The 14,007-nt window shown below is 41.9% G+C and overlaps 1 protein-coding gene across 1 annotated transcript in view; it reads right to left on the bottom strand.

Annotated features, from left to right (window-relative positions):
- HMGXB3 (HMG-box containing 3) overlaps positions 1-14,007 on the bottom strand; it is a 72,273-nt gene that overhangs the window by 42,290 nt on the left and 15,976 nt on the right. Inside the window, 5 exon segments of the mRNA XM_040345010.1 lie at positions 2,162-2,331; positions 3,785-4,128; positions 6,972-7,103; positions 7,987-8,085; positions 8,243-8,713. Of these exon segments, the coding sequence (XP_040200944.1) occupies positions 2,162-2,331; positions 3,785-4,128; positions 6,972-7,103; positions 7,987-8,085; positions 8,243-8,713 (1,216 nt within the window).

Below are 14,007 nucleotides of genomic sequence, written 5' to 3'. Positions count from 1 at the left end.
TGGCTATGCTGCTCTGTGTCCCGTGATGTACGATAAAGAAATATAGGTTATGTTGTACAATAGTAGTGAGGAAGAGACATTACAGCAACATAATGAACAATATCCTAGAAAGTCGCCCATTGGACAAAACATGTGAAAGTGACATTAGGCACCGGAAGTGATTTCATCACGCACGCCGGAAGTACCGTTGTGCCCTATTGAGTGAGGTGTAAGGGCCTTTCTATCCTATGTGTAAGTGAATTGGCACTGTAATAAATGTTATCATTTTATATGAATTGCTGCACTATGGATTCTTTTTGTTATCTCTGCATGGGCGAATCATATGTGGAAAGATATTGTATGAGGAGCACGGACATGTGCAACATTCTTATTAGTAACCATGAATTGTGTCACCAGTCCCACTATTCACCAGATGATCACTCCAGGTGCATGGAATAGTTGGATTGGTGACAATTCACAGTTACTATGGTTATGCATGTTAAATGTGAGTGGGTAAACACAGGAATTTGATTAATTCTTAAAGCGGAGGTCTGACGATTTTTTTTTTTTTTAGTCAGCATCTACAAATACTGCAACTGCTGACTTTTAAAATAAGGACACTTACCTGTCCAGGGCGCCCGCGGTGTTAGCACCCAAAGCCGATCTATCGCTGGCTCTCAGGTGCTGCCGCCGCCATCTTCGGTAAGGGAATCAGGAAGTGAAGTCTTGCGGCTTCACTATCTGGTTCCCTACTGTGCATGTGCGAATCGTGTTGCACGTTCCCACTGGTCCCTGCTGTCTTCTAGGACCAGTGGGGGGGGGCGGGGGGTTCAAGGAGCCGGAAGGCGAGTGAAACCCGCGGGTGGCTCAGGTATCTATGCCCTGAAGTGGGAGAAGAATACCTGTATTAGACAGGTATCTGCCCCCCCCCCCCCCCCCCCGAAAGGTGCCAAATGTGACAGATGTGGGAGGAACCGGAAAAGCGGAAGTTCAATTTTTTGGTGGATCTCTGCTTTAAAGTAGTATTACACTAGATTTTTATATTTTGTTTTCGCTGAGGATTTTTGCACGCACAAATCTTGGAATTAAGAAAGATGAGCATTGTACAATGATTGAGTTTATACACATCTAAATATCTTATATTAGGTAAGGTGCATTGAGTGAGTGGTGTAACAAAGCACATGTGGCGGATCTGAGATTGGGATTGAGGGCCAGTTCACGCCATAGACACACAGTCTGGATGCGTTCCAAATGCAAGTTTTTGATGCGTTCCAGTGTGTTTTTGGTACATTCCAAGTGCAGTCCAGTGCATTCCCCCCCCCTTCTTTTTTCTTGGGGGACCCGGCAGTTTTTAAAAATGTGGGTTTCGCACACTCATTGTTCCTAAAAGAGGCTGCTAGCATCTAGCGAAAGGCGTCTACAGCACTCAGAAAACAAATGGCAATCATGGCTCACCACCTGGTATTATCAATCGCATTACTCCAATCCTTACGTGTCATAATCTGTTTACTGACTATGCTTAAAGTGTGGACTTGTTTACTACATTCAAATAATTACTTTTGATTTTACCAGTTTATGCTTGTTATTTGAAAAAACTCCTAATAAAAATCTTATTGGGAAAATGTTGGGATTTCACATCACGCTTTGTACTATGTTCACCAGGACTAGGTTAAATCTTCCCAGTGGAGATACAGACAACAATAACATTCAGACAGGAGTTATGATCCTTCCACATCCTATCCCAAAAAAAAAAGTTTTTGCTAAAAATACACACTTTAACCCTTTCCCTGTCACAGATGTAAGCAGATTCATTGCTGCACAGCCCTGTAATCGGACTGTTGGTTGCTACAGCTGTTTACATCAATTTAGCCAATTGTTGGCTTTCTAGTGGAAGTGATACAGCTGAAAAAAGCAGCTTGATCCCTTCCACACATTCAGTAAGGGATTCCATTGTGTTGGTGTGCACTAACATTATGTTTTCTAAGCCAACATTTATCTTTCTGCATGCTGACATCCCTTATAGCATGTGTCTGAATTCCCTACCGAAGCACCTCCTTCACCCACAATAGGGGCCTATAACATAAGGCATGACCTATGAACTGACAGGAGACACATACTAGGGAAAGCGGCAGAGGCAAGACACCCAACAGTGCTATTGTAGGGTATAAAACACTTGGTTTACCAGGTTTTAAGAAGGCCAGGGTGCTGCCAGTGCAATCCACAGTGATGCTCCTATTAGAATTGGTAGGAGCTGGGAGTATGGCTCTTGTTGGCCTAGCAATCGCAAGGGGTTTCGAGAAACACTTGGCTTCTGATGCTTTGTTTGAAGCTGAAGCAGAGGAGGAACTTGTCCTAAAAGTAGAAAAAAAAAAAAAAGTACTTTATTACTAGACTAAACTTAAAAAAATAAATAAATAAATGTATATATAAATGTATATTGTATATATTATATGTGTATTAAAAAGGTCGGAACCCTGAAATGCTCATTATGTATAGGAGGTGCCAGAATACTGAAGCATTGCTTACCTTATGCCATGTTCTAGCAGGCTCCCTCTATTTGTGGGAGCGGCTCACTGCAGTCTTCTCTGTAAGGCTTCATGCACACTGGACATACTTAAAAGGGTTTGTAAAGGAAATATTTTTTTTCCCTAAATAGCTTCCTTTACCTCATCCTTCGATTTTGCTTTTAAATGTCCTTATTTCTTCTGAGAAATGCTCACTTCCTGTTCTTCTGTCTGTAACACCACACCGTAATGTGACACTTTCTCCCTGGTGTGGACAAAGCCTCTTGAGGGGGGAGTGGGCGAGCAGGCAGGTCAGGACACTCTGTACTTTGCAGATAGAGAAAGGAGCTGTGTGCTAATGGGCATCCTGACACTCTTGCTCACCCCCTCCCCCCTCAAGAGGCTTTCTCCACAACAGGAAGAAAGCCTTGCATTACTGTGTGGAGTTACAGACAGAACAGGAAGTGAGCATTTCTCAGAAGAAATAAGGACATTTAAAAGCAAAATGGAAGGATGAGGTAAGTGAAGGAGGACTGCAGGTGCACTAAGGTAAAGGAAGCTATTTAGGGATTTAGGGAAACAAATAATTTCCTTTACAACCCCTTTAACTCTGTTAGGGGAGTCTTTTTTTTCTGCCTCTAAACGCCCCTGCATGTAAGCCTAGGTGTCCAAGCAAACATAGGCGTTTAGAGAGAGAAAAACCCACTGCCAGCGCGTCCAGGAGCAGCAGCATTTTGGCAGAAAAAATGCTTGACGTGCCTAAATGTGTCTAAAATATGTTAATGCTAGGTGCATTAAGCACTTGAGTTAATTCATTTCAATTGCCAGAATAATACATTTATGAAATTAAATTGATTAATTTTGTTTCAGCCCAGGGTACAGTTTTAAAATTGCCCCCCCACCCCACTAAGTCCTTTTATTTAGAAGCCACATCACATCTTAAACACATGCTCACCGATTTTGCATGTGTGTGATGTCAAGGAGAGGGGCAGTAGACAAGACAGAGACCAGCAAAAAGACCAGCGTCAGGGGATATGTCAGGGGTGACTATTTTAAAAATGTAAAAGCCTGGATTAGGATTTAAATTATAACACGAAATTCTCATTTGATTCTCATATGATGATATATTTAGCTTGTTAAATATTTGCAGAAAACACCGCACCGATGTCTACGTCGCATGCACGCCGTAGACAATGGCACAGGCGCACTGAGCGCCTGTGCATGGAACAGAATAGGGTATGTAAAGCTGACAACATGCAGCAACAAAAGATTCTGTGTCTGTATTACAGTAATATACTCACTTGGAAACAGAGGCTTGTGGCACATCTTTGGTGCTTCCAGTTGTAGGCGGTTTGTCAGTTTTGGTGTCATTATTCTCGGCTGGTTTTATGGACCTCTGTCGCTTCTCGGTCAGTGCCGATTCATTTGCCTGAGGTTTTCCATGCTTAAAGTGCGCATCAGAAATGATCACCTCCTCCCAGTCCTCGTTTTGGTCAGGCAAGGCAGATTGCAGGAGCTGACTAACCGCTTCCGAATTTTCCTTCTCAGACGCCTTGGACTCTCTAACAGTAGTGGACTGATCCTGACTGTCTGTAGTGTCTGTTGTCCGAATGTTGGTGTTTGGCTTATCTTTAGATTGTTTTCCCTGTGCAGATTTGCATTGAAGTGTTAAAAAAGACAAGGGAAGAAAACGATGACCCTATCACTAAGGAAGTTTCATCGTCAAACAGAAGCAGCCTGCAAAAGCAGAGTACTCATACCTAACTATCCAGTGGGCAGCAACTTCAATCTATGCTCTCTTGCAGATCTATGGCCACAACTGGCTGATCCCTACAAGGGGCCCTAAAGGAACTTTAGTCACAAAATGTCCTGCTAGATCACTTCAGGCTGTCCCGTTTTGCAGGTATAGCTATGGTAAACATTATTAAAAACAAGTGTCTATACTGTATAAAATCCAGTAATACATGATCTCACCCTACTCTGCACATGCCCAGTTGCTCTCCAATTTTAGGCATTTTTAGGCACTGCCAAGATTGTAGAGGCCCGCCTGACAGCCTTAAAAAGAAAAAGAAAACCCTCCTATCCTTTACAGCCAAGGGAGCTGCTTCTGTTTGATCTACAACTGTCACACTCCTACAAATGTGACCAGCTATGACACCAGCCATTTGATGGTTTGACAGTTTGGTTGAGGACACAAGCAAATGTGACAGTTCGCAATCCTAGCATTCCAAAAATGTAATTGTTTTTTTAAACTTAAAATCGATGGCTTTATTTCCACTTTATGATTTACTGCTATTCAGGGGCTCTGGGCTTCAGCAAAATGGCAGCCTCCAGCAAGAAGAATCTGAAGAAATTCTGAAGGTAATTTACAGCACACACTAATTTTGGTAGCATAAATATTATTCCGGAATGAATGTTACTTGCTAAAGGACATTTTTTATCAAAGTTGTTATGTGTAAAGTCCTGCTTTAAGTTTATTTCTAAAGTCAGAAATAGGGTATTTTTAAAACAGCAGCCAGACTATACTGATAATTTCAGAAGCAAACATAGCAAAAATCAATAACATAAACAGACTTGCATAAAAGTAGAACTAAAGGCAAATCCTTTTCTTTAGATTTGGATAGAGTGGAGAGGGATTAGAATGCTTGTCAGTTTTTATTGCCGTCTGTGTCCCAGTTAAGGAGATTCCCCCTCTCTGTTTGTCCTGTTTACCGTTATCATTGAAAGTGATAGTAAAAGTAAAAGAAAATACCAAATGTTGGCTTTTCCCCAGAAAAATAATAGAAGGGGAAACCTTCCAGAGCTGACACTGGTTCTGATGACCTGAGGGTCCCCAGTGAATTCCCTTTAATTAGCAGGGATTTCCTCTCACTTTCTGTGTGGCTATGTGACAGGAAGTTAACCACTTAACGCCCGCCGCACGACTATTTACCTCCGCAAAATGGCACGGACAGGCAGACGGGCGTATATATACACGTCCTTGCCTTTCCGCGGGTCAGGGGTCCGATCGGGACCCCCCCCCCCCCGCTGCGTGCGGCTTACCTCGGGGAGCGATCCGGGACGACGGCGCGGCTATTCGTTTATAGCCGCTCCGTCGCGATCGCTCCCCGGAGCTGAAGAACGGGGAGAGCCGTATGGCTTCCCCGTGCTTCACTGTGGCGGTGCATCGATCGTGTCATCCCATTTATAGGGGAGACACAATCGATGACATTAGACCTACAGCCACACCCCCCAACTGTTGTAAACACACACTAGGTGAAGCCTAACACGTTCAGCGCCCCCTGTGGTTAACTCCCAAACTGCAACTGTCATTTTCACAATAAAGAATGCAATTTAAATGCATTTTTTGCTGTGAAAATGGCAATGGTCCCAAAAATGTGTCAAAAATGTCCGAAGTGTCCGCCATAATGTCGCAGTCACGAAAAAAATCGCTGATCGCCGCCATTAGTAGTAAAAAAAAAAATAATAAAAATGCAATAAAAATATCCCCTATTTTGTAAACGCTATAAATTTTGCGCAACCCAATCGTTAAACGCTTATTGCGATTTTTTTTTACCAAAAATAGGTAGAAGAATACGTATCGGCCTAAACTGAGGAAAAAAAATGTATATATGTTTTTGGGGGATATTTATTACAGCAAAAAGTAAAAAATATTTCATTTTTTTCAAAATTGTCGCTCTATTTTTGTTTATAGCGCAAAAAATAAAAACCACAGAGGTGATCAAATACCACCAAAAGAAAGCTCTATTTGTGGGGAAAAAAGGACGCCAATTTTGTTTGGGAGCCACGTCGCATGACCGCGCAATTGTCTGTTAAAGCGACGCAGTGCCGAATCGCAAAACCTGGCCTGGGCATTTAGCTGCCTAAAGGTCCGGGGCTTAAGTGGTTAAAGGAGTTGTAAAGAAAAATTTCACCTTAATGCAATCTATGCATTAAGGTGAAAAAACATTGAATGCTTCTGCCGCCGCCCCCCGTTATACTTACCTGACCCCTCGAAAGTCCCGCGCGGTCCCGATATCCTCTTTGCCGCTCAGCCTGGCCGCTGATTGGCTAGAGCGGATGGATTGAGAGCAGCGCAGCCATTGGCAATCACATCCAGTGACGCTCTGCGCCGAGGGGAGGGGCCGAGTGATACAGCGAGCGGCTATGGCCCGCAATTACTGACCAAGACTGTGGTGAGTAATTGCAGGGAGGACCAAAGAAGACGTGGATCGAGCCACTCTGTGCAAAACGAACTGCACAGTGGCGGTAAGTATGACATGTTTGTTATTTTAAATGAAAATTTTTTATGCTTTAGTGAAACTTTAAGGAAAATCCCCACATTGGGACACATTTGGCAAAAAAATTAAATCTGACAGGAGTTATAATAATTTCTTGCTCTATCAAATGAAAATATTTGCCTATAGTTCTGCTTTAATATAAAAAAATAAAAAAAAAGATCTAGGTTTTACAATCACTTTATTCAAAGTTGAAGAACTGTATGCTTACCTTGGGAATCCACTTTCCTCCGAGGAACTGATTGCACAGGGGACACATAGGAGGTTTATGCCTAGTTACATAACTAAAAGTGCAGGTGGGGTTTGTGCAGCTGCCTCGCCCTCTTCTGGTGTATGTGGTAGCCTGCAGGACAGAAGGGAACTGTTAATTTTCTCATACATTACACTGGAGGCCTAACACACACACACACACATTACAATTTTGAGTGATCCTCCTATGTCCTATGTTGATAATTTTATGATCCTGATCTCTCTTTGTGTTAATTCAATAAGAGATACATACCACAATAATTTTTGGGTTAAAATAACTTGCAGCATTTATCTCAGGGGCAAGCAATTTACTAAAGAACATACGTTAAATACCACATGTGGTCAATTTTTTTTTTTTTTTTAACACCTTATTTTACCACAGATCAGACCTTTGGCTGCACGGGGAAGTGACACATTTTGCAGTGGTAATCCTACCACTGCTAAATGTGCCAGTTCCAGTTCAAAGATGCTGTTTTTTTAGGCAGCTGGCATTCGCCGGTATCCTAACAACGAGCAACTCATCCTATCTCTACCCCTGGCTGACCAGTGAATGTAACAAACTGGTACAGTGTTTTTTTTTTTTTAAAGTCACAATCTATACAAAGCGCTTTGGGTCTGGTATGAATTTTAAGGAAGAGGACGCAACACATAAAAAAATAGCATCACCGTAGTACTGAACAAGTCTTATGTAGGACATAACAGGTATAGGAGTGGTTAATTGTCGATGATGCCATCATGTTTTGCATCCATCAGCTGGTGGAAACCTGGTGGTAAGCTGGAAGATTGTTGTGCGATATGCACATTTCTTATATGGTTTTAGGGGAGAGGAGACGGATCGTGTGTTCCTAGTAATTCTTCTGGGGCTGACATGGGACTATTGGCAATATATATATATATAACAAACAAAAGTGAAAGTGTTGCAACAACCTGAAATCTTCTTAATGTATTAACCGAGTACGGGATATGCTAGTACTCACCAGTTTAATAGAGCGAGAGGTTTCGGTAATGGAGCGATTGGTCATGGGCAACATAATGAACTGGGAGGGGGTAGATGGAGTAGAGTTCTCCTCTGTGTCCTGCGGGAGAAATTATTGCGACAGAGAAAATTATATAAGAATGAGTGGTCACCATAAGCAACTACTTCACGTTTGTTCTGCAATTTTCTCAGAATTTTATTTTTATAACCAGACTTCATATTTACTTTAGGTAAAAACAACCATTTAGTCCCCTTACCTGGATGGCCATAACTGTGACAACAGACATTCCTCTAGGTACGTCTGACCTTGAAATAGCAAGGCCTCCATCTTCCTCAATGATCATGCTAGTGGCTGGATAAGTGCTTGTTTCTCCAATCTCCAAAGTAGCATCATCCAGGATGATCTCCCCTGCTACTTTATCAGTCCCAGCAAAATGGGAATAGACTCCACCAGGCAAGACTTCACGCACTGCATTTGCGCCTTCATCTGCGAGTCCCTCGAGATCGACGAGCTGTTCAGAAAGTCCTGCCCCCAAAGTATAGACATTCTGCCCTCCATTATGGGACAAAGCAGCTGAAGGGGCCAAGATTGCACTTTCCTTGAGATGGGTCATGCTTACATCTTCTTCAGGAGGAGGTTTAGGCACCAGGATGTACTCTGAACGGGGAAGGATCTTTCTAAATCCGGGAACATCAGAAATCATGGTGGAGGGGCTGCATTTCATGTTCTGCCCAAAACAAAAATAGACATTATTGCATGTTAAATGAGATAGTAACTGAACCATCTAGCTGGCAAAAAGATGCATAACATCTCACTTTCTATTATCACAGTCAAATGTTAATGAAATAAAAGTTTAGAAATTAGTGTTTGTTAAAAAATAGCTGTTCTAATATACAGTGAAGCTGGGAGAGGCAATTATAGCTTCATGCTCCAACTCGTCTACCTAAATGTCCTGCCTAAATGAATGCAGAGTCCATTTACCATCCATCTACACCAGCTAGTTGTTGGAACCTCATATGACATTTTTACCCAATCCATGGACAACTGGAAACACGAAACAATCTGGTCACTTAGTAACAAAACAATAAATACAGCAACATCAGATAAAAAGACAGAAAAATCACATGTATATCCTATATATTTAGCACAGATTATAGTCCTGTGTCTGTATTATGTCATAAAGTAAAACAAATAAAAGAGTTAACCTATTTAACCACTTAAGGACCAAGCCTCTTTTTGACATCTGTTTACAAGTTACATTTTTTTTTTTTTTGCTGGAAAATTAATTCGAACCCCCAAACATTTTATATATTATATATATATATATATATATATATATATATATATATATATATATATATATATATATATATATATATATATAATGACACCCTAGAGAATAAAATGGCGGTCGTTGCAATACTTTATGTCACGCCGTATTTGCGTAGCGGTCTTACAAGCGCAATTGTGTTTTGTTTTTAAAACCCACTTTTTTTTTTTATTAAAAAATAAATTAAAAATACGACAACATTAAATATAGTTCCATTTTTTTCTATATTATGAAAGATAATGCTACACTGAGAAAATCGATACCCAACATGTCATGTTACAAAATTGCGCCCGTGAAATTGCAACAAACTTTGGCCCTCTTCCCCCCTAATAAAAGTGATCTTGTGGTGAATCCGCTACAGAGACCACTTTTATCATAAAGAGAACCGCCCGCTATCTGCTGCCATAACCCCGGTATTCTAGGTCAAATTACCGACGTAATGCTACGGCGGTAAGTGGTTAACCAAAAATATGTAGAATACATATCGGCCTAAACTGAGGAAAAAAACTTTTTTTTATATACCGTATTTTCCAGCGTATAAGACGACCCTTTCTACTTCAAATTTTCCCTCAAAAGTCGGGGGTCGTCTTATACGCCGGTACCTGTATGCGTGGCGGGTGTCCATTGTTCAAAAGCCGCGCCTCCTCCAGGTGCTGTTCTGTGATAGGCAGAACACTGTTTCCCAGCAGCGCCTCTGTTCAGTGTTATCACGGCTGTCTTCTCATCTTCGGCCTCGGACAAGAGGACATCCGTGATAGGCGGGAAACTGAGTGTTCCGCCTATCACGGAACAGCAAGAGGAGGAGGCGCGGATTTTAAACAATTGACAACCGTAATCTGAGACTGCATGTCAGGAAAAGGTAAGGGATCGTCCAGGTGAGGGATGTAATGGCACGGGAACAGTGAGGCATGTAATGGCAGGGGAACAGTGAGGCATGTAATGGCAGGGGAACAGTATGGCACAGGAACACTGAGGCATGTAATTGCACGGGAACAGTGAGGCATGTAATGGCACAGTACAGTGAGGCATGTAATGGCACAGTGAAGCAAGGGGGTCATCTTATAAGGTGAGTATATTCCAAAACCAAGATTTTAGCTGGAAAATTAGGGAGTCGTCTTATACGCCCAGTTGTCTTATACGCCAGCAAATACAGTATTTTTGGGGGATATTTATTATAGCAAAAAGTAAAAAAAATATTGAATTTTTTTCAAAATTGTCACTGTATTTTTGTTTATAGCGCAAAAAATTAAAACCGCAGAGGTGATCAAATACCACCAAAAGAAAGCTCTATTTGTGGGGAAAAAAAAGGATGCCAATTTTGTTTGAGAGCCACATCGCACGACCGCGCAAATGTCAGTTAAAGCAACGCAGTGCCGAATCGCAAAAAGGGGCAAGGTCCTTAACCACTTCAATACCGGGCATTTTCACCCCCTTCCTGCCCAGACCAATTTTTCGTTTTCAGCGCTGTCGCACTTTGAATGACAATTGCGCGGTCGTGCTCCCAAACAAAATTGACGCCCTTTTTTCCCCACAAATAGAGCTTTCTTTTGGAGGTATTTGATCACCTCTGCGGTTTTTATTTTTTGCGCTATAAAACAAAAGAAGATCGACAATTTTGAAAAAAAAAAAAAAAACACAATATCTTTTACTTTTTGATTTAATAAATATCTTTTTTTTTTATTTTATTTTTTTATGTTTTTTTCCTCAGTTTAGACCGATATGTATTCTTCTACATATTTTTGGTAAAAAAAATCAATAAAAAAAAAAAAAAAAAAAATCGCAATAAGCATATTTGATCGGTTTGCGCAAAAGTTTTAGCGTCTACAAAATAGGGAATAGAATTATGGCATTTTTATTTTTTTACTAGTAATGGCAGCGATCTGCGATTTTTATTGTGACCGTGACATTGCGGCGGACATATCGGACACTTTTGACACATTTTTGCGACCATTCACATTTACACAGTGATTAGTGCTATAAAACTGCACTAATTACTGTGTAAATGTGACTGGCAGGGAAGGAGTTAACACTAGGGGGAGCTGAAGGGGTTAAATATGTTCCCTAAAGTGTGTTCTAACTGTTAGGGGGAGGGGGACTCACAAGGGGAGGAGATCGATGCGTGTGCCTCTGTACTGGGAACACACATCAGTCTCCTCACCGCTGACAGGACATGGATCTGTGTGTTTACACACACAGATCCATGGTCCTGCCGTAATTGCGGGCAATCGCGGCCGCCAGGCACGAGCATCGGGTCCCGAGCAATGCGGCGGGGGCGCACGCCCCCTAGCGGCCGGAAAAGCAAGGACGTCATATGACGTCCTGTCTGAAAGACGAGAGGTTCCTGCCGACATTTTACTATGACTCGGTAGGGAAGAGGTTAAAAGGGGTTGTAAAGGAATTTTTTTTTTCCTAAAAAGCGCTTTACCTTAGTGCAAAAAAAAAGCAAAAAGGTTTTTTTCCTCCTTCACTTACCTCATCCTTCGATTTTGTTTTTAAATATCCTTATTTCTTCTGAGAAATGCTCACTTCCTCTTCTTCTGTCTAACTCACCACCGTAATGCGAGGCTTTCTCCCTGGTGTGGAGGAAGCCTCTTGAGGGGGGAGGGGGCGAGCAGGAGTGTCAGGACACTCTCTACTTTGCAGATAGAGAAAGGAGCTGTGTGTTAGTGGGCGTCCTGACACTCCTGCTCGCCCCCTCCCCCCTCAAGAGGCTTTCTCCACACCAGGAAGAAAGCCTTGCATTACAGTGGTGAGTTACAGACAGAAGAACAGGAAGTGAGCATTTCTCAGAAGAAATAAGGACATTTAAAAGCAAAATCGAAGGATGAGGTAAGTGAAGGAGGACTGCACTAAGGTAAAGGAAGCCATTTAGGGAAAACATTTTTTTCCTTTACAACCCCTTTAACCTGCATAATGGTCCGGGTCTTAAGTGGTTAAAGTACATCTAAACCCTAAACAAATGTTAAACATATTTCAGCTTTTCAGTCCTTAGATAGGGTGGCTGCATTCGTTTTATTTTTTGCAGCTTTTCTTACAATTTATTGTGACCTTGTTATTTTACAAAATATATAAATATTAGTTAAATGTGAAATTGCATTTAATGCACATTAGGATTTTTTTTGGGGGGCGTGACTCAGCAGCGGAGCAAGATAGCCGTATGATTCTGCAGCTCCTCCTGCCAGGCAGCATACAGCAAAGAACCAGCAATCTCTCCCGCCTCACACGACACCCGCAACACTGCTCACACCCCTGGGCACTCTGTCGGCCATGTTCCACAAAAATGTGAGCCTACAGGACATCACAAGGTCAGAGTTCCAAACTATTTTGCAGCATTTTTAATTACGTAGCCATCTCGGTTTAAGATTTCACCAACAAGCTTAGAAGAATATCCACAGCGCTCTCATATTTGAGTGCATAAAACCTTTATGACCCCTGGCGCTGACAATTAGAGGGACTATACTGGCATACCCAACATTAAGGCCCCTTTGACACTGGGACATTTTGCGAGCGTTATTCGAGCGAAGCCTCATCTGCAATCCCAATGTGCTGGTAAAGCACCGCTAAGACCCTAATGTTTTAGGGCGTTTTTGCAGTGCCTCAGTGTGAAAGGGTAAGGCGTTTTTACAGCGCTTTCAATTCATTTCAATGGAGATTGGCATTTTTGGAGCGTTTTTTTCAGCGCCCAAAAGCTGCTCCAAAGATGCTGCTTGCAGGACTCAGTGAGATGCATGGAGAGCGTTTTAATAGCGCTATTTTTAACACAAAAAGCTGTAAAAAACGATTCAGTGTGAAAGGGGTCTAATACTGATGGATTGATCTTTTCCTGATGGATAAACACTCTACAGAATGTTTCTTCTGCCCAGATTGGGTTTATGACTTGGTGGGACCATGCATCTGTCATCATTGAAAACTTTTTTACCATAGGCGCTTTCTATGAAGACTTAACAAATCATTGCTCACCCACCCTGTCTATCAGGAACATATGAAATCCAACATAGACTCTTTTTTCTGTATCAACACAAGCTTGTTCCTAGATAAGGGGGATTCCACTCACCAGAAAACGGTATGTCACAAGCCTCAAAATAATCCTTGAACTACTTGAAGGAAAGTAATCCATAATATAGGCCAAGTTAGGGCTGCGAATCACTCGAATAATACATATAGAAAAGAGAGATTCCACATAGCGCGATGCTGTATACCAACGTTATTGTAGCCAACCCGACCCCCTTACAGATTATACATACTGTACAAGCTGTTTTTAACAATGAGCATGTACCAAGAGTGAAGTAACCAGTCCGCTGAATAGGAGAGCGCCAGAGCAGGTTACGCGTTTCGTCTTTACATCACCCTTAGACAAAGTCGTAATGCATCAAGACGTGAACTCTACGGCGATCAGAAGTGGCGTTTGCGTGTCAGTCAGCAAGAGACAACCAGGAGGAAACAGCGCAACCGTGTAACCTGCACTGTCGCTCTCCTATTCAGCGGACTGGTGACTACGCTCTGGTAATTTGCTCATTGTTATAAACAGCTTGTACGTATAATCTGTAAGGGGGTCGGGTTGGCTACAATAAAATTGTTATAAAGGATCACACTATGTGGAATCTCTTTTCTTATTATTGGAGCGATTCACATCCCTAACCTGGCCTATATTGTGGATGACTTTCCTTCAAGTAGTTCAAGGATTATTTTAA

This window comes from Rana temporaria, chromosome 3 (genome assembly GCF_905171775.1).
Source record: "Rana temporaria chromosome 3, aRanTem1.1, whole genome shotgun sequence".
Classification (NCBI taxonomy): domain Eukaryota; kingdom Metazoa; phylum Chordata; class Amphibia; order Anura; family Ranidae; genus Rana; species Rana temporaria.
Note: the sequence above shows the minus strand (reverse complement) of the source record. Positions and strands in the feature narration are given on the sequence as shown.